Genomic DNA, 20,066 nt, shown 5'->3' on the forward strand with positions numbered 1-20,066 from the left:
CTTGCGGACTCTTGAGCTAGGTGAAAGAAATAAGCTATGAAAAAAATACCTACCCTACAATGCATATGCTAGAATATTTATGTAGAACAAATGTGTTGGCACCAATGCATAATCCAGAGTCCGTTAAAGAAAATATATATTTCTTTTTGTTTTAATTACATACGGTTTATATGACTCCTTATTAAAAAAATGCTTGCCTAAGTCATTTCTTGGGAGATCTAATCCAAATAATTCTATCAGGTACATAATTTTGCCATTACACTATAATGCTTTGATGTAAAAAAAACCCTTTTTGATTCAATTTTAATTAATTAAGAATGTGGACATCTACAACTCATAAGTAAAAAGAAAAAACGTTATTAATACTAATTGGCATAAATATTTGAATATACAATAAATAATAAATGGGTAAGGAAATATACAAGCATGGCTTCAGGATTTCACTCCAGGCTCTTTATCATTGCTGACTATTAGTATGCATGTACTGTATTTCTATAAAATGTAACAAAAAATGGTCTGCTTTATTCACTCTCCTTAGGGTATGTGTATACGTTTCTCTGTATGACTATAGGTTCTAATAAGGCCATGCGTATGTATATATCTGTGTGCATGTTTGTGTATATACACACATGAAGTTCTCACATGGAAAGATACAAACAGGTTCCTTTGGTTTATATGCAAGTAAATCTAATGAGATTGCTGCATATACACTGCTTAAAAAAACAAAAGGGAACACTTAAACAACGCAATATAACTCCAAGTAAATCAAACTTCTGTGAAATCAAACTGTCCACTTAGGAAGCAACAACTGATTGACTAACAATTTCACATGCTGCTGTGCACATTCAACTTTGTACAGAACAAAGTATTCAATGAGAATATTTCATTCATTCACATCTAGGATGTGTTCGTTGAGTGTTCCCTTTATTTTTTTGAGCAGCGTATATTGAATCTGCATGTTTGTGGATGTTTCTCTATCTGCATGTTGCATCTGTGTTGGTGCAGTGAATTACATATACAGTACTTCACTTGAGATCAAGTGACCAGGAGGAAAGGTGAATGGAGAAGTTAGCAGCATTCCACTAATTTGTTTAGATTTGTTTTAGGCTCCACAGAATGATATATTTGTGAGAAGGGAAACTATATTAGATTGGAATGGCTGGCTAGATGGCTGGATAGCTGGACAGATGGATGGATGGACAGATGGACAGATGATGGATAGGATAGAATAGGATAGATAGGATAGAATTAGGACAGGCAGAGACTGACTGACTGACTGACTCATTCAGTCACTCACTCAACTTTTCTTTTGATAAAGAAAAATTCTAAAATCTTTTCTGCCACAGCTTCCTGGACGATTATTTCAACACTGGTCCTTCTTTTGTCAATTTCTGCTTCTGCCAAGTCCATGCTATTTCCAGAGTTATTCTGCTGATAGGCAGACAGATGGATAGAGTCCTGAGCCTCTTCACAGTGTTTCTTTCCAACATTTTATTGGGTTGAAAAGAATAAAATGACATTTATATAATGCAAAAACTAGGAAGCAACTAAAAATAATGATTTTCGTATTATTAAAGCCTTACCACATATCTAAGATTTAAATTTTCTATTTTTCCATAACAAACATCCAAAAGGGTTATTGGTTGGGCAACAAGATTCCCTCCAGGTGTCCAAGGCAATGCAAGTTTTGACAGATCAGAAATCTGAAAGAAACACATACCATAGTGGGATATTTTAAAACAAGTATGTATGCTGAATGATTTAGGCTGGCTGAATTAAATTAAATTAAATTAAAAATATAAATTTTAAGTTTATAAATATGTACAGGCTCTAAGAAAAGTTCTTTCTTTTAATTATCAAAATGCTTTACTTCGTTAATTTAAAAATATTAAAGTTAAATTTGCATCTACTTTAATCAAAACACCAAAAGCAATTATTCTAACAGAGGTTTACCAATTAACCACTTCCACTTATCTAATTTCTTATTAACTTCTAATTACACCCATTTCAAAGTAATCAATCTGAAGCAGACCTAAATTGTTTCCTAGAATTTTCTGCTTCATTATTAGCTTTTTAATAAAGAGAATATTAGCACTAGTTCAGGAAATCATGTTTTCCTTTTACCGCAAACTGTTTTCCCCCTTTTATGTGCAAGAATTGGTTTTCTCAAAAACTAAATAAAATAGAGCATATTCTGGAATTCCTTGGATACACTTGCAAATATTAAGATGCAAATTCAACTGGGAAAGGTGACATAATACATTTGCCCTTTATGGAATGTTATCTTGGATCATTGCTTTCTATTGTTTGATTCTGTCTAACAAATGAGTTTTATTGTTAGATTGACTGCTTTCTGATGCATCACATATACTGAATTTAGTATTTTTTAAATCTTACATAAAGACTTCACACACATCTTCACTACCAAAGGCTCAAAAATACACAAAATTACAGCATGAGAGCTATGTAAGGCTATAATGGAACAGTTCTCTATACTGTATTTGAGAGACTATTAGATAGGTGTCCACAAGTCTAGTTTAGAATGTTGATTTCCATGCACAAGCACAAAGTTATCATCTCACAGATTTTGAGCACTGCTGCACATAACCTAACAATGCTGTATGTTGTGGCAAGATTAATATCCAATATTAATCCTCTGAATTTGTTGCTTGTTTATTGGATTCCTGGTCTCAGTCTGTATTAAGCCTATGGTTATATTTATTGGTGCTCGTTTAAGATATTTGTTAAAAATCAGACTTTTGATTCTTCCTTTGGAAAGATCAGAAGTCAGGACCTTGGCCAGCTACAACCATTCCCCGCCTGAGGGTCCAAATTCAAACCTAAGCCGCACCCCTTCCTTAGAGGGGGTGAAGCAAAGGGGGACTGCCAGGAGGGTAGAGGTGAACCGCATCTCCCCTCCCGAGTTGGCAAGACTCTAGCTGATAGTGCAGAGCTATGGCAGCAAAGATGGCTGCTACGAAGCTGAAGTACCAGAATTAATAAGATTAATAAGAAAATCTGGGACAAAAAAGACTTTGCTTTTAAAAACAACAACAACACCCCAAACAAGGGGGTAAAATAGCAAGCTAAAATTAGCGGTGGGTCAGCATGCTGAAATTTGGGGGGGGGGGGTACATTTGGGAACTAGGAGGAAAACAAATAGGTTTTCTTAGAAGATAATTTTAAAGAAAAAAACAATGATACGTGAACTGGAAGCTGCCTTTGACTTAATATAAATTGGCTATTATATATACTGGATTTATTTTTATTTATTATTAGAGTTGAAAGGGACCTTACAGGTCATCGAGTCCAACCCCTGCTTAAGCAGGAAATCCTACAGGACCCCCAGCTGGATAGGGCAATTAACCATAGACAAACTGTTACTATGACAGCTTGATGCCATAGCTTATATGATACAGTAATAGGAAATTTCTTCCAGCATGAATAAAATCTGAATTCTTACACACTCTGAACATTTAAAACTTTTGAAAAAGCAACAGTAAAATATATAATTTTTCAGTGTATTCTTCTAGTTGTCTTATCCGTAAACTTTTCATCAGCGGGGTGAAGTCAAATGGCAGCTTGACTGCACAGGTAAAGACCTGACTTCTTTTTACATCCATGCAATGTGCTGCATATACTGTATTTTTTGAGCAATAAACAAACAAACAAAACAAACAAATAAATAAGACACACTGTGTTCCCCCTAAAAGAGGGTGGAAATATTGGTGTATCTTATACACCAAATACAGCAATTTTTGCTTTCCAGCAGCTCCACCCCCATGCTCCATTTTTGAGAAAAATGGGCCTGTTTTTTGCAAAAATGGGCAAAGAGTCTGTGAAGTCTGGAGAGAGCACCTGAGGACTTGGGGAAGGCAAAAATGCCCCAATTTTTGTGAACAATGGCCTGTTTTTCACAAAATCAGAGGTATTTTTGCCATACCTCAACACCCAGGAGCTCTATGCAGGCTTCCCAGACCCTTTGCCTACCCCATATTTTTGCAAAAATGGGTGAAAAGGGCCCATTATTCATTAAAATGGGCCGGTTTTGCCTTTTAATTACCCCATTTAGCATGACTAAAGGAAGAATTTTGGGAGTTGAAGTCCACTAGTCTTAAAGCTGTCAAGTTTGAAGACCCCTGGGTTAGAGTTAGGGGTGCAAGGCTCTTCAAACTTGGCAAGTTTAAGACTTGTGGACTTCAACTCTCATTCCTGAGCTAGCATCACTAGAGAAGGAATTCTGGGAATTGAAGTCTACAAGTGTTAAAGCTGTCAAGTTTGAAATTTGAAAAAAGTGTACATGGTTGAAAAAAGTATTCTGCTACACTGTTATTTTATGAAATGATATATTACTACACCATTTGGTTCAGAATACTTTTTTCCTTGTTTTCCTCCTCTAAAATCTAGGTGTGTCTTATACTCCAGTGCCTCTTATACTCTGAAAAACACGGTGTATAAAAAGGGGGTAAGACTTTGATTACCCAACCTCAACCATCATCTTGACTTTTTTGATGAACCTAACAGATGCCCCTGGTCCATTAACTGAAAAGAATTATTCCTATAGATAGATCCCTCATGCTATCAAAACTTACCTGTTGATGTCTCTGCAATTTGTACCTCATCGCCTGGCACATATCAACTATTTGAAGAAGTTCTGGATGTGGAATGATTACTTTCGATGCAGTTCCTTCTGTGCTAAGGAAAGAACTATAAATATTTGTATTGCATTAGAACTCTTAATGACAGCTTAACATATTTTTAGAGTATAATAAGCATCTTTTTAGCACCACCCCAAAAAGAGGGTGAAAACCCTACATTCTGTGCATCTTATACACCAAATGTAGATCCAGCCACCCCCATCCTTTGGTCTCTGTCTCCTAGCAATTTACCTCCTTGAAGCAAGCAGCCCAGAGCCTGATTAGCACAAGCCACTTATAGGCCTCCTGATGCTCATCTGATTGATTGAAGCTGCAGGCAAGCCTACGTGCTAAAATGAAACTGAAACTAAAGCTGCCCAGAAAAAAATTGGTGGCAGGGATAGGCAAGGCAGAATTTTATTTTCTTGTGCTAATCAGACTGCGCTGAAACTTGCTGTTTGTTGTTTGCTGCAAGCAGATAAGTCACTAACTATAAATGTCTATGGAATGTTCAAATTACTAGACTTATTTTTTAAAGACTGCTTTATTATTGTTTTAGACAACAAAGTGAAGAAGCTTTTTAAAATAAATGTTTGAACTGAAGAGAGCCAGTGCTATTGTATCTTATTTTAAATGGTAGAGAATAACTATACTTCCAGAAAGCCACATCAATTTTAACAGAACCTGTAAAACTATAACCTGAAATGTAGCAGTGGTCCTGTTTAGTATTAGGATAAGGCAGCTGAGCTAAACCCTGAGTTAGTCATGTTTGGAGTTGATCTATTTAAATAATTGGGAGGAGTTAGTGTGACTACATTTAAGAAAACTTGCTGACATTAATATACTGCCAGCAAATTCTTTGCTATTTCTATGAGTCAGACACACATGCACAGAAATACACAGCAAACAGTGTATATCATCTCTGTTGGTTGCTGGTTGCTGGGAGGTAAATTGCTGGGAGACAGAGGCAGATTTTTTTCCTTGCTTTCCTTCCGCAAAATTAGGGTGTTTCTTATATTCCAGTGTGTCTTATACTCTGAAAAATATGGTAATTAATTTCCATGCATATTTTTCATAGTTAGATAGCATAAATCTCTACTTCACTTCTAAAATTTCAGACATCAAATATAATCATGTCTTTATTATAAAGCTGACTTTGCAAAAATGAAGTTATTCATTAAAAAAAGTGGTGAAATTCAAAAAAATTTACTACCGGTTCTGTGGGTGTAGCTTGGTGGGTGTGGTGTGGTGTGGCTTGCTGAACGTGGCTTTATGGGCATGGCGGTGAAAATCTCCATCCCTATCCCACTCCATGGATACCACAAAACCTCCATTCCCAGCCATCTCCAGGGAAAGAATACTGCAAAATCCCCACTCCTGGGGTCTCCATCCCCCTCCCCTCAATTCTGGGGCCAGCCAGAAGTGGCATTTGCTGGTTGTCTGAACTTCTTAAAATTTCTGTTACCGGTTCTACGGAATCTGTCAGAACCTACTGGATGTCACCCCTGATTAAAAACAATTGAAAGTTATATGTATATGTTGCCAGAGTAAAACCAACACAAATACAGATTATGAAAACATATTTGGAAACACACAATTTAAACTTCCCTTTGATTCACTGTAATAATTAGGAATCAATGTATTCCTTTTAAATAATAGGCATGTTTTCCAACCACATAGTGCAAAATATACTAACTAGAGCTGGAGAAGAACTTGAACAAGAGATTATACATTAATAATGGAAGGAAGTGTGAGAAAAGAACCCCATCTTGATTTTGTTTGACATTGAGATGAAACAGAAAGAAATTTGAATAAGCTTTCAGTTCTGTTATTATATCCTACAACAATAAAGAAACATTCCTGGAATTCTGCAACGTCTGCTTCTTGAACTGGTGATCCTGACAGAGCCTACAATAGCAACAATAGACTTCAATGTCTGAAGAGTTTAACCATCGAACCCAAGAGCTTTGGAAAGAATGTCTACACAATAGATTGGCGTTACTAATTTTCATTCTACAGCTCAATGAAAATTATCCTGGTCCAATGGTAAATGCATTTCAGAAAATAAGAACTTATCAAACTTCAGTCCACAAACACATTTCCACAAACAATGATCTATACCTGTCAACTCAAAATAAATTACTATGTCCCAGGAAGATCACTATTTTTCTCAAAACTCACACCAAACCAAAATGAGTTTGAAAATAAATGAAATTTACTAAACAAGCAGGCAGGGCTCTGAATATTTTTTTTTTTTTTATAAAGTCATTCACTGTATCACATCACAGCTAAAATTGAATTCTTCTTTCTCTTTTCCTTTCTCTTTTCCATTAACTTTCTTGAAACAGTTTCTAATGTAGCCAAGGCAACATTGGCAGTTATCTTATGAACTATCTTCTCTCACCTAAACCTACTGATTTCTTTTGATTACCAAGTAATGCCCTTTTTAAACATCTCCATTCCCTTCTGGAGTGTTAGTATATGTTCTGCACCCACAGTCAATCAGATAAACTATTGCATATTATTATTATTCTTTTTAATAATCAACATGTTATGCATTTTGTTTAATAGCTGTGTGTATATATCCCAAACAGAACAGAGAAATGTTTTTCCTAACTCTACAATATTATGCTTCTACAAACCAAATATGTAAAGCTCCATAAATATTTCCTGAATCATAATGGTTCATATACTGCCTGAGCCATAGTTAGTGTTTATTAGATTAAACAATTAGTTAACTATTAGTTTATGAATCCAACCAGTGAATTTAATCCCCCACATAAGGTGGTAAATGACAGATAAACACCTCTGATGGAAACATTCTAAGGGCTGGATTCCATTTCTTCTTAGATAAAGGGATAATTATTGTATAATAACCTACTAAAAGGGTAACAATGAACAAAGGGTTAAACAGATGACGATGAACCACAAACTGCAAAAAAGCAAGTGCAATCTCAGGCTTCAGCAGCAGCAATAAACTGTCAAGGTCAAGAAAAATCCTTCCTTTATCCTGTGTTCATCAAATCATACTTTGTATCCATTTCTGAGTGTTTTATTTTAGGAAGAACCTACATGGTAGCAGGTTAGGGAAGCAACCAAGATGAGGAGAGTGTTAGAAGAAAAAGTTAACTAAGCTTTTGATTCCCAACACAAAACACAAATTTTACACATGGAATCAGTGTCTAAAACCACCCTGCATGGAACTAATTGCATGGTCATTAGCATTATATTTTGTTTCTTGTAAATCTATGCTTAATTTAATTACTTACTATGGGTAATATCTGTAAAATTATTTAGGAAGGTCTTTATACAACTGTACATTAGCAGTGAATAATCAGTTCTTGTACATGGCTTCATTCTTGTTTGCACTAAAAATTCCAATCTAGCCGAGCCATGTCTGAAAGTGTTTAGCCAAGTCAAGCTAGGGATCAAGTTTAGTTGTGTAATGTTAGTGAATCTATGATTTATTGCTCGGCCCTGATCTGGTAACCTGACACCTGCGAGAAGGAAGAACACATATCAGCAAAACACTAAATAAATGATGAATGGATTCCATTTGTCCTTTCTGTTTTAGGACATAACATAAAATGTATGAACCTCTATAATATGTTGCCTACTGTGTTTGTTTTCGACCTACTAAGATAAACATGCATGTCTACTTCTTTAAAAGAGGCCTGCCCCCTTCTTTTAATGTTCAATATACATAAGCCTGTAACAAGCACTTTCATATCTACTTCATTCTAAATAGTGGTGATATATACTGTACTGTAGTGCCTTTCCACTGCTTACCTAACCTTGACAATGAGAGCTTCTAAAGATGTGTTTAACTCCAACATAAGAACAGCTCGGGAATTTAATCCTTCTGTAAGCAGCACCACCTGAAAGGGAAATTTAAAAAAAAACATAAAGAGAATCATCTCTAAAAGCATTTCTGCTTTCTTATCTCTGAGTAAACTTTTCTTTTCTGTAAGAAACTGAAAAGAACATTCCCTCATGACATCTGTGAATAGAAGAAAAACACGAGGTTTAAATGGGCAGCACTGCATCCGTCATACAATCTCAAGAATAAAAACTATCTGTGATGGCGCAGTAGTTAGAATGCAGGGCTGAAGAGCTAACTCACTGCTCAATTCAGGAGTTCAATTCTGAACAACTCAAGGTTGATTCAGCTTTCCATCCTTCTGAGGTCGGTAAAATTAGGACCCAGATAGAATATTGGGTGCAATATGCACCAAAGACAAATTCCTTGTATATCCAATCTCACTTGGCCAATAAAGAACTTCTATTCTATTCTGTTCTGTTCTATTCCATATGCTGACTCCGTAAACTGCTTAGAGAGGACTATAAAGCACTATGAAGTAATATATAAGTCTAATGGCTATTGTTATTGCTATCTTTGGCTCTAGATCTTTCCACATGTCCAGACTTTACTTCTCCCAATTTCTCAGCTAGGGTGGCTGTTGCTGGCACTGTGGGCATTTTTAAATACATGCTGAAACGTGGCAGAATCACAGGGCACTAGTGCATACAAAGTACACATACAGCAAAGATCAATCCTGAGTTACTGTAATAGTTTTTTGCATTTATACAATCTCAATAGCTTTAACAAAGCTTTTGGTTGTAAGACATTGAAGTCATTTAGCAAGGTGCCCACATAACTACTTTGCTCAAACGACTTCAATTCTAGCTCTCCCCATTGCAATAGTTAAGCAACCGTGTAAGTTGTTAAATAACTATGAGGAAGTACCTCAAGGAGTGGGGAGGGCCTGGCAGTATTGGCACCTGTAGTACATACAAACACTCCTCTGCATAAAGCACAGCTTAACACATTTATTTATTTACTTATATTTCTTATTTCTAAACCGTCTATACTATCCATGCATAGATCCATATGATTTTCATATAGTTGCTTTATCATGTATTTCATTGCTTTGCTTCCCTCAACACCCAGAACCTCACTCTAATGTAAACTTATAACAGCAATGACCCAGCACAACCCTGCTATTGTAATGGTTAGGTGGAAGAAATGCTGAGGATGAGCTATTAAAAAGCTCAGCAGCAGCACTTAGAAGAGGTGGAATATAAAATTAAGTTTTGCTCCAAGATCAGGATACTCTTAAAATGTACCTTTTGTTCCAAGTTTAAAATTCTTTAAACAGTCATTCCATGATTAGAATATGCTGAGATTATAATATCTCTATTTAGATAATTCAAAACACAATTTCAGAAAAGTGCTTTTTAGATTCCTAAACATTGGTAGGGTTCAAATCTTTTATCTAAAATTAAATGCAGGCATTTCACAAAGGTATACTATAGTATTACCTGCCTTTCCAGCTGTAGTGCTTGAGCCTTTAAAAAACTGACCCGTCTTTCATCAAAACATTTGTTCTTTCCTTCTTCTATAAGTTGTTCATATTGGCTTCTAAAATATAAAACATCTTTCTTTAAATAATTTCAATGCTCATTAAGGCTGTACTGACCTTTAGTACTTTAGTTCTATAATTACATTTTGGATCAATTTTCATGTGTTAAAAGTAATGCAAAAAGCATCCATTAATGATCCAAAAACTGTATTATAGTACATATTTATTATTGGGTGTCCTTTAAAGTGATCTTTCAAAAATCCTTCTACTTTTTTTCCCCTGAAAATTGTCTATGTTTTATTGTACTAAGAATAAGTTACTGTCTTGTGGAACCTAAACTTTTTCAAAAAGCCTGCTAGTATCTTATCATTTCCTAGTGGATGTAAACTTCCTGCCTTTCTAGGGAAGACATGGGCTATGGTATGGAAGATAAGTCTGAAGGTTCAAGGAGATTTTATCAGCTTTGCCCTAGAACTGAAGAACTGAGTTCTGTACGATATACAGTACACTGAGTGTTAGACATTCTCCAAGCAGAAATGCCAATTACACCAACAATTAATTGCTATTTAATTATCAGTTTTGAGAATTGCTAGATGTTTGTTTAGCTAGGGGAAAAGTAGGTAAAAAACTACATCAGACTGAATTGCAATGATTGTTAAGAATGAACTGCATTCCCATGTTGATAGAGAACATCCCAATATTCTTTAATCTGCTTTATTGTAATGTGTAGTAAAGATTCTTATCAGTCTTTTTATCTTGGGTAAACAATCCCTAGTTCAATCTAGGCAACCTTACAATGGCATTCTGTTGATTTCTCAGTATCTTCTACCTAATTTCAACATCTAGATTTTTCAATATATCAAATCAGTTTTGATTAATATATAGCCAATATGTAGCAGTACCTTAAGTCTTCCAATTCATTCTTTATTTTTATATTTTCTTCTTGCAGTTTCTAAAAAACCCCCAAAGAAAAATAAATTAAAACTGATGAAAACATAATTCAATTTATAAAACTTTTAATTTTTCTACTCAGGTCTAATGTTTCATAAATCTAGGCACTCTCGATTATAACATCATCTTGAAGTACAATCATAAGCAAGCACATTTCATCAAAAAGAAATACTCAAAAACATGAATACACATATGAAGTCATTTGTCTTCTTGATGCTTGTTAAATATAATTTGCAATTCCTAGCAAGATACTTATTAGAGAAACCTTAGTTAATATCATAAAATATTCCGTCAGAAATTATAGGATGCCTCCTCTTTTGACAGAGGCAATTCTTAGACCTCAGGCAAGTAGACAAATGTCAAAATTCCCATAGTTGGATGAAATGATTGAAAAGTGCTCACTATCTGAAATGAAATAGATTATCATGAACAATTCAAATTTAACTTCAAAGTGACCTAGAGAGTTAAGATTGGCTAGTTATAAACAATCTGTTTATAATTTCCTTGTCCTTTCAGCATCTTTTGCTAACATAATTTCTATACTTTTTTTTTGCTCTGTTCAATTCCAGCTTTTCAGATAGGTTCAGAAAGTGTTTGCTTAGATAATGCAACTGCATGAAACAGCACCTATTCCATGTCTCCAATTCTTTATTTAGTACTTTTTAATATTTACAGGAAATCAGAGGGAGAGCATCAAGCTATACTGATGACATGCAAATCTATTATTCTATAAAATCATCAAGCCATAGCTACGCCAATGCTACTCTGATAATGGACTGATATAAATTTAAACGAAAGATAAGACAGACAAGTTTATTTAGGAGGTCACAAGTACAAGGAGCAGATCATCCATCATTCTTTGCAGGAATTACACGACAGGAATAAATATGCTGTTTGGGTGTTTTTTAATCTAAAATTCTGTCAAATCTTCTAAACTGAGGGAATGACTCTTATTTTAAAAGCCTTGTTAATTTATTTTTTTTTAAGTTTTCCATGTTTATAAGAATTTTTAGCTAGAATTTTTACTATTTTTCTCCTGTTCTTTTTTTTAATTGTATCCAGTTCTTAGAGATTGCCTGGCAAGACTTTTAAGAAATTGTTTGCCTTGCCTCCTTCGCAGGGTTGAGAGAAAGTAGTTAGCGCAAGGTCATCCAGCTGGCTTTGTGCTTGAGTGGGACTAGAACTGGAACCTGATGCCTTTATCACTAGACCAAACTGGCTCTCCCATTTTTAAAATTTATAATTAATTTATTGCAATGTTATATTTCTCTTGTAATGCATCAACTGATATTTCAAAGTATTAAAAAGATGATAAGAAATAAATAGCTGATTTTTCAATGTTAATTTTTTTAAATAAATTCAGAATCTTCAGAGAGCAGAGTTATTTTAAAAATAACAACTATTACCAGGAAGGGATTCCAACTTACCACTGCTACCGGTTCTGATGCGCGCACAGCTCCGGGTGATCGGTGCACACATGTGCATCAGGGCAAGATTTTGCTTTTGTGAATGCGCAGGAAGCAAATATTGTGAAAAGACACGCGTGCGTGTGAAATTTTGGCAAATTTTTTTTGCTTTTGCACATAAGCAAAAAATTGCCGAAAATTGCCAAAATCTCTCATGTGCATGCGTCCTCGTGAGCTTTTGCTTCCTGTGCATGTGCAGAAGCCAAATCTTGCTCCGACGCATGTGCCTACCCGCCTCATCTGCTACCGGTGCGGTGTCCCGTTCCCCCCCCCTTCCCGGTTCCGGTAGGAACCCAATACTGACTATTACTTGTGTAATCATGTAGATTTCTGAATAATTGCAATGGTGTGAGTATTTTATAATTATCTCAAATTCTGTAGTGCTAAAATAATATATTTAGAAGTAAAAAATTCCAAGCGTGAAAAATAAAGATGACAGTTCCTGTGTTCAATATAAAAATAGCACAGTAACTTGCTTGAATAGTAAGTCTTATTGCAATCCTTTTAAACTCTGTACACAATTAAATACATTTTTTTTAACCTTGTAGTCATTCAGGTTCTTATAGAGGATGTAATGTTCATTGTTGTGCTCTTCTTCTCTAAGTAGCCAATTAGCATGATATACCGAACACAGAGGCAGATGATTGCTCGCAGGGTCCTTCGACTTGGGCTTTCCAACCTATAGTACAAGAAAAAAATGAATTTAAACAAGCAGACATTAACGGGAGGGGGAAGGCAATTTAAAAAGCAGGCAAGATGGGCTAACACAACCATTAATGTTTTCATAATTTAATTCTCCAGACTTCAAATTAATCTTGTGCCTCAAATTATACTGCTTATAACTGTTTTATTATTTCTCCTTATAAGATCTTTAAGACCTTTAAGAAATATGTGAAGATTGTTTGTTACCCCACTACATCAATTAAGCACTTAGCAATAGCAATAGTAGTTAGATTTATATACTATTCCACAGTGCTTTACAGTATTCTCTGAACAGTTTACAGATGTCACCATATTGCCCTTGACAATCTGGGTTCTCATTTACCAGCCTTGGAAGGATGGAAGGCTGAATCAAGCTAGTCAGGATCAAATTCCTGGCTGTGGACAAAATTAGCCTGTAGTACTGTATTCTAACCACTGTGCCACCACAGCTCATTAACATATATATGTCCATTATTCTAAATGCATATCATAGCCCATAATATACCCCAGAAGTATTTTTTTTCCTGAAATACCATGATTACACCTTACTTAGCTGACCAATGGTTAAAATGTGTTTAGTAGTGAATAAACATAATGTGGAGATAGATTTTGCTCTGGGGAAACTTTTATTTATTTCTAGTTGCATCAAGACATATTCCATTTTGTGCCTTTGTAATGATTTCTCAAGGCACAAAATAAAGTGTCATTTGATATTTATTAAGTCAAGAAATGAAGCTCTAGTTAATTATGGATAAAAATCAAAAATCCCAAAACACCTCACATTTTTACTATCAATTTGCAATTCCTTTATATGACTCAATTCTAATTTATTGTGTTTATAATTTAACAACTGCCTATATTTATTTAAAATTTTGTTCTAAATTAGTAGTTGTCTACCTGAATTCCTCAAAAACAAAAATCAAGAAATACAACCTTTCAAATTTGTTACTTTATACCAAAATAAAAATATTCCTTTCACCAATGCAAAAAATAAAATGTAATTTGATATTTCTTAAGTCAAGAAGTGAAGCTCTGTTTAACCATGGAGAAAAGTAAAAATCCTAATATGTTTCACATTTTCACTATCAAGTTGCAATTGTTTTATATAACTCAATTTTAATTTTAAAAACGGTTGCATCAGGAGCTGTTGCAATGATTTTTGGTAAGCAAACAATGGTAAACAAACAAAGATGTATGTAATATTATTCTAATGTAGGCACATTTTCAAAAACATAATGTCAAACCAGTTTGTCCCATATCCAAAAGCTACAGGGCTTTTTAAAGGTTTCAGTCTTTAAAATAAATTTTAGCAGGAAATGAATTTTGTTAGATATGGTATCAAGTCTACAATTTCATTTTTCTTTGGAACTAAGTTCAAATTTTATAAAGATCTCTATTAGTATAATTTACAAAATATAAATGAGTGGTTTTATGCTGAGATTTTTTTAATCTGCTGAACATTTATAAAAATGAACACAGATGCCACTGGTTTTAGCAAGAAGTCTCACAGATGCATTGCAAAAAAAAATCAATAACAAGGCCTTAGCTTTCTGCACAGAATAGGTCAAGCAATATCCAAAGCATCTGTGTACTTTGAGAACAAAAATGCATTGCTGAAATAACCAAAACAAGGGCCTAAAGAGTAAACTACCGGTATACATAACTTGACAATGAGCAAGAAAAACAATTGTTAAATAGAAGAATATTCAAATCTTTGCTTTTTCTTATGTTATTACAAGGATTATTTTTTACTCTGGTGTCTCTTCAGATTGTGAAAATCTTTCACCTTTTACCATTCCAATAGTAAAGAGAACCTGTAAAAATAGATATATTAAGCCTGAAAGGTTTCATCACAAGTGGATACTGTACTTGCTTGCACCAGGCTGTAAATGCCCAAGCTTCAAATCCAGTATTCAATGTCCATCAAAAAGACAAAGGCAGGAGTGCTCCAATAATCATATGAAACTCACAACAATAATTTTATGTGAACATACACAGCAAAGTACAAAGCAAAGTACACTTTAGTGTAAATTTAATTAGTCAGTTAAAGCATTTTTCCAAGTAGTAACCTTATTTGATATTTTTTAAAAGCATAGTAAAGTATTTGAACTTGCAGTATTTTTAAAAATTATTTCTTACAAAATCCCAGATCAATTTTGTTGATTTATTATGTTTTATAGAAAAGTAATATGCTGCCCTCTAGAGGCATAAAAATATTTTATTGATGCTGGGAAGATTGTAAAATGACCAATTCTTTCCTAAAAATGAAGGTAACACCAAGCATTGTGTGTGTTATTTTTTACAAACATCAGTCTCCTTCAATAGTAGAGGTCAACTGAATTAAAATTCTTTTTCAAATATAACTGTACTGTATTTATTTTCTTCTACAAAATATAAGAAAAGAAAACCTATGACAAAGTAATTATTTTAGATAAAACATTTTGCATTTATGTAGAATTTTGACTTTTGGAAGCACATTTAGAAAGCTGATAAAATATCAAGGACCCATCAATATATATAATGCCACAAACCTTATTTAATCATAAAAGGGCAGAGATTGCTTTCAGGAAAGAATAACACTGTTAGATAAAATAGCCATGTTATTTTATTGTCAACTTATTTGAAGCAACATAAATATAAACTCTACACATGAACATCACTGAATGGATAATATTTGAATGCAACAGGTTAAGATGGGTGACACATTAAATAAATGAGTACCGGTAAGTAAGTAATTCAATTCAATTCAATTCAATTTATTAAATTTGTATGCCGCCCCTCTCCGAAGACTCTGTAAACTGAAAGAGAGAGAGAGGGAGGGAGGGAAAGAGAGAGAGAGAGAAAGAAAGAAAGAAAGAAAGAGGGAGGGAGGGAGGGAAAGAGGGAGGGAGGGAAGATGCCAGCAAGGTAAGACTTGGGGAATATACAATCAGAATACATAAAACATATTTTAAAAACAAATGACTTTGGTTTAATTTACCAGAATTCTATATACTAGATGGAACTCATTTGAACAGATTAACAGACTAACAGAGTTCAAAGGGACCTTATAGGTCTTCTAATCCATCTCGTCATCAAGCAGGAGACCCTACACCAGTCCCCAACAAATGGCAGTCCAAACTCTTCTTGAAAGTCTCAAGTGTTGAAGCTCCCACAACTTCCAAAGGCAAGCCATTCCAGTGGTTGGTCATTCTCAGTGTCAGAAAGTTCCTCCTTATTTCCAGGTTCAATCTCTCCTTGATCGGTTTCCATCCATTATATCTTGTCTGGTCTTCAGGTGCTTTGGAAAATAGGTTGACCACCTCTTCTCTAGGACAGCCCTACAGATATTGGAATATCTGCTATCATGTCTCCCCTGGTCCTTTCTCTTCACTAAACCAGCCATGCCCAATTCCTGTAACCGTTCTTTATATGTTTTAGTTTCAAGTCTCCTGATCATCCTGGTTGCTGTCTTCTGCACTTTTTCTAGAGTCTCAACATCTTTTTTATAGTGTGGTGATCAAAACTGGATGCAGGACACTAGGTGTGGTCTAACTAAAGCTTTATAGAATGGTATTAGTACAATCATACCTCGTCTTACGAACCTAATTGGTTCCAGGGGGAGGTTCGTAAGACGAAAGGTTCGTAAGACGAAACATTGTTTCCCATAGGAAACAATGTAAAGTCAATTAATCCGTGCAACCAAAAAAAAAAAAACCCGCAAAAAAACGCTGCCGCCCGGCTGTCACCTTTTAAAACAGCCTGGGGCTTCTCAGCGACCTCCCGAACGCCGAACGCCAAACCCGAACTTCCAGGTTCGGCGTTCAGGAGGCCGCCGAGAAGCCCCCAGGCTGTTTTAAAAGGTGACAGCCGGGTGGCGGGGCTTCCCAGCAGTCTCTGAACGCCGAACGCGGAAGTTCGGGTTTGGCGTTCGGCTTCGGGAAGCTGCTGGGAAACCGCCCGGCTGTTTTAAAAGGTCACAGCCAGGCTGGGGGCTTCCCAGCAACCTCCCGAACCCCGAACTTTTGCCCAACTTCCGGGTTCGGGGTTCGGGATGTTGCTGGGAAGCCCCCCAGCCCGGCTGTCACCTTTTAAAACAGCCGGGCGGCTTCCCAGCAGCTTCCCAAAGCCAAACGCCAAATCCGAACTTCCGCGTTCGGCGTTCGGAGACTGCTGGGAAGCCGCGCGGCTGTTTTAAAAGGTGACAGCCGGGCTGGGGGGCTTCCCAGCAACCTCCCGAACCCCGAACCCAGAAGTTCGGCAAAAGTTCGGGGTTCGGGAGGTTGCTGGGAAGCCCCCCAGGCCGGCTGTCACCTTTTAAAACAGCCGTGTGGCTTCCCAGCAGCTTCACGAAGCCGAACGCCAAACCCGAACTTCCGCGTTCGGTGTTCGGAGACTGCTGAGATAATTAGAAGGCAAAAATATCCCTGTTTTGTGAAAAACGGGCAGTTTTTCAAATGTTTTTTCACAAAAATTTGATGGGCAAAGGGAGCTCCTGGGTGTTGGGGGATGGAAAAAATGCCAATTTTGTGAAAAATGGACTGTTTTTTGCCTGCCTTTTTCCAAAAGCGGACCATTTTTGCCGTCCCCCAGTCCCCAGGAGCTCTCTGCAGGCTCCCCTAACCCTCTGTTCACCCCCTTTTTGCAAAAAACAGGCCCATTTTTTGCAAAAATGGGACACGGAGGGCAGGGCTTCAGGACAGCCAAAAGGACTGTATTCAGTGTATTAGACACACTGACATTTTCACCCTCTTTTTAGGGGGGAAAGGTGCATCTTATACTCGAAAAATACGGTTAATATAAACATAACTATGAATACATGAAATGGATGTAAATACTTACACACATGTCTATGACATTTACTTCTCACACACCTCTGTGGAGAAAACCCAGACCTGAAAGGCACTTTAATGTATCTGGAACATCTTTTCACCTTAATACGTTTAATCTGATGGGGTTCAGATGCCTGAAGAACTGTCATAAATCCCCCAAAAGCATAACTTGAAAACTGCATATGGGAATCATAGAAGCTGAAGCATCATCCAATATCTGGAAAGAACCCAATGGGGGGGGGGGGACCTATTCTCATTTGGGGTAGGGAAAAAAAGGTCCATAAATAGCCAAGAAGCATTAAAAATATCTGCATCGACCAGAACTTTTCTTCTTATATTCTTATTTCGATTTTTCCAGCCATTTGCAAGAAAGGCTCCAACAGAACCAGCCCATTTCCTTTAGCCCAAATGCATCTTTCCAGATGTCAATGGTGGTTTTTTAAAGAATTTTTTAAAAAAATTCTCCCAAAAGCTCCACCCATACATCAAAATACACATACCTTGAGAGTGATATATGTATACATACATTTTAAATCAATCTCCTGTTTTGCACCAATTTTCCATTCCATTTCTTCAGTCTCAGTCTTTTGCACTCCCCACCTCTACCTTTCTCTCCTCTTCCTACTTTCTTATTTCTTTTCTTCTCCTTTTCTTTCCCTCCATCCATCTATCTTCTATTTCTCTTCTACTTTCTTCCGCTTCTTCTCTTTCCTCTCTTCTACTCTCTTCACTTTCAACTTCCTCTTCCTCCTCCTTTTACCTTCTCTTGAGTGCTTCTCCTCCTTAACTCATATCTTAATAACAGACTAAAATTTTCTTCTCACTTTTACTCTGATGGTATCCCAACCTAACTTCATTATTATTTCTTTATATCATTCTATGTCTATCATTCTGTATTTTTAAAGATACTAACCTATTAGTGTCTTTAATAATAAAAAATAATATTCCTGATAAAATAGTATTAGGAAGCTCAAACTGCCCAAGGAGCTACTGATACAGTTCTACAGAGGAATCATTGAGTCTGTCATCTGCACCTCTATAACTGTCTGGTTTGGTGCTGCAACCCAACAGGACCAACACAGACTTCAGAGGATAATCAGAACTGCAGAAAAAACAATTGCTGCCAACCTGCCTTCCATTGAGGACCTGTATACTGCACAAGTCAAAAAGAGGGTGGTGAAAATATTTACTGACCCTTCGCATCCTGGACATAAACTGTTTCAACTCCTACCCTCAAAAAGGTCACTACAGAGCACTGCACACCAAGACAACCAGACACAAGAACAGTTTTTTCCCAAACGCCATCACTCCGCTGAACAAATAAGTCCCTCAACACTGTCAAACCATTTACTAAGTCTGCACTGCTATTACTACTAGTTTTTTCTCATCATTCCTATCGCCCATTTCCTCCCACTTATGACTGTATGACTATAACTTGTTGCTTGTATCCTTAAGGTTTTTATTAATATTGTTTCCTCGTTGCTTATTTGACCCCTACCACAATCATTAAGTGTTGTACCTCCTGATTCTTGACAAATGTATATTTTTCTTTTATGTACACTGAGAACATATGCACCAAAGACAAATTCCTTGTGTGTGCAATCACACTTGGCCAATAAAGAATTCTATTACCATGTTGTGGGTATGCATTCTTTTCTCTAGTGTTAACCACTAAAAACATCTGGTTTCGGGGATTATTTTTTTAAGTCCTGAAAAACACCACTCGGTTCCATGTTTTCCCTAAATCTAAACTTTTTTTCCCCCTTTCCGAGCGCAGTTCACACGAGCTGGTGGATGATGCGGGACAGAAAAGGGAGGGGGGGATGGCAGAGCAACAGAAGCAAGGCTCTCCAACGGAATCCACTGCATTATCTCGGCGCCAACGTCAGGAGGCAACGGGGAAAGGAGAGGCGGAGGTCAGCATCTCGTGCAGCCTTTACCTTGGTTGCTGTCCGAGGCAAAGGAACCGGCCGCTCACTTCGGCTGTTCATGATGCTCAGGGGAGCCGCGCGGAGGGCGAGCCTTCTTTCCAGGGGCTTCCTCCCTTCGCGCGACGCGTTTCCCCGGCAACGGGCCCTGTCAGATGGCTACGACAAGAACTCTCAAATAATCAAGCGAGCCCCAAATTTCCTAGAG

At 36.5% G+C, this 20,066-nt stretch overlaps 1 protein-coding gene across 1 annotated transcript in view; it reads right to left on the bottom strand.

Annotated features, from left to right (window-relative positions):
- Window positions 1-20,009, bottom strand: part of LOC139162530 (uncharacterized) — a 46,550-nt gene extending 26,541 nt beyond the window's left edge. Inside the window, exons 1-7 of the mRNA XM_070742985.1 lie at window positions 19,871-20,009; window positions 12,959-13,096; window positions 10,903-10,952; window positions 9,960-10,059; window positions 8,427-8,515; window positions 4,593-4,707; window positions 1,584-1,703 (exon numbers count right to left, since the gene is read on the bottom strand). Of these exons, the coding sequence (XP_070599086.1) occupies window positions 1,584-1,703; window positions 4,593-4,707; window positions 8,427-8,515; window positions 9,960-10,059; window positions 10,903-10,952; window positions 12,959-13,096; window positions 19,871-19,921 (663 nt within the window). The 5' untranslated portion in view covers window positions 19,922-20,009. The remainder of the gene's footprint in view (window positions 1-1,583; window positions 1,704-4,592; window positions 4,708-8,426; window positions 8,516-9,959; window positions 10,060-10,902; window positions 10,953-12,958; window positions 13,097-19,870) is intronic.
- Between the last annotated feature and the right edge of the window lie 57 nt (window positions 20,010-20,066).

Source organism: Erythrolamprus reginae, chromosome 2, assembly GCF_031021105.1.
Source record: "Erythrolamprus reginae isolate rEryReg1 chromosome 2, rEryReg1.hap1, whole genome shotgun sequence".
Lineage (NCBI taxonomy): Eukaryota > Metazoa > Chordata > Lepidosauria > Squamata > Dipsadidae > Erythrolamprus > Erythrolamprus reginae.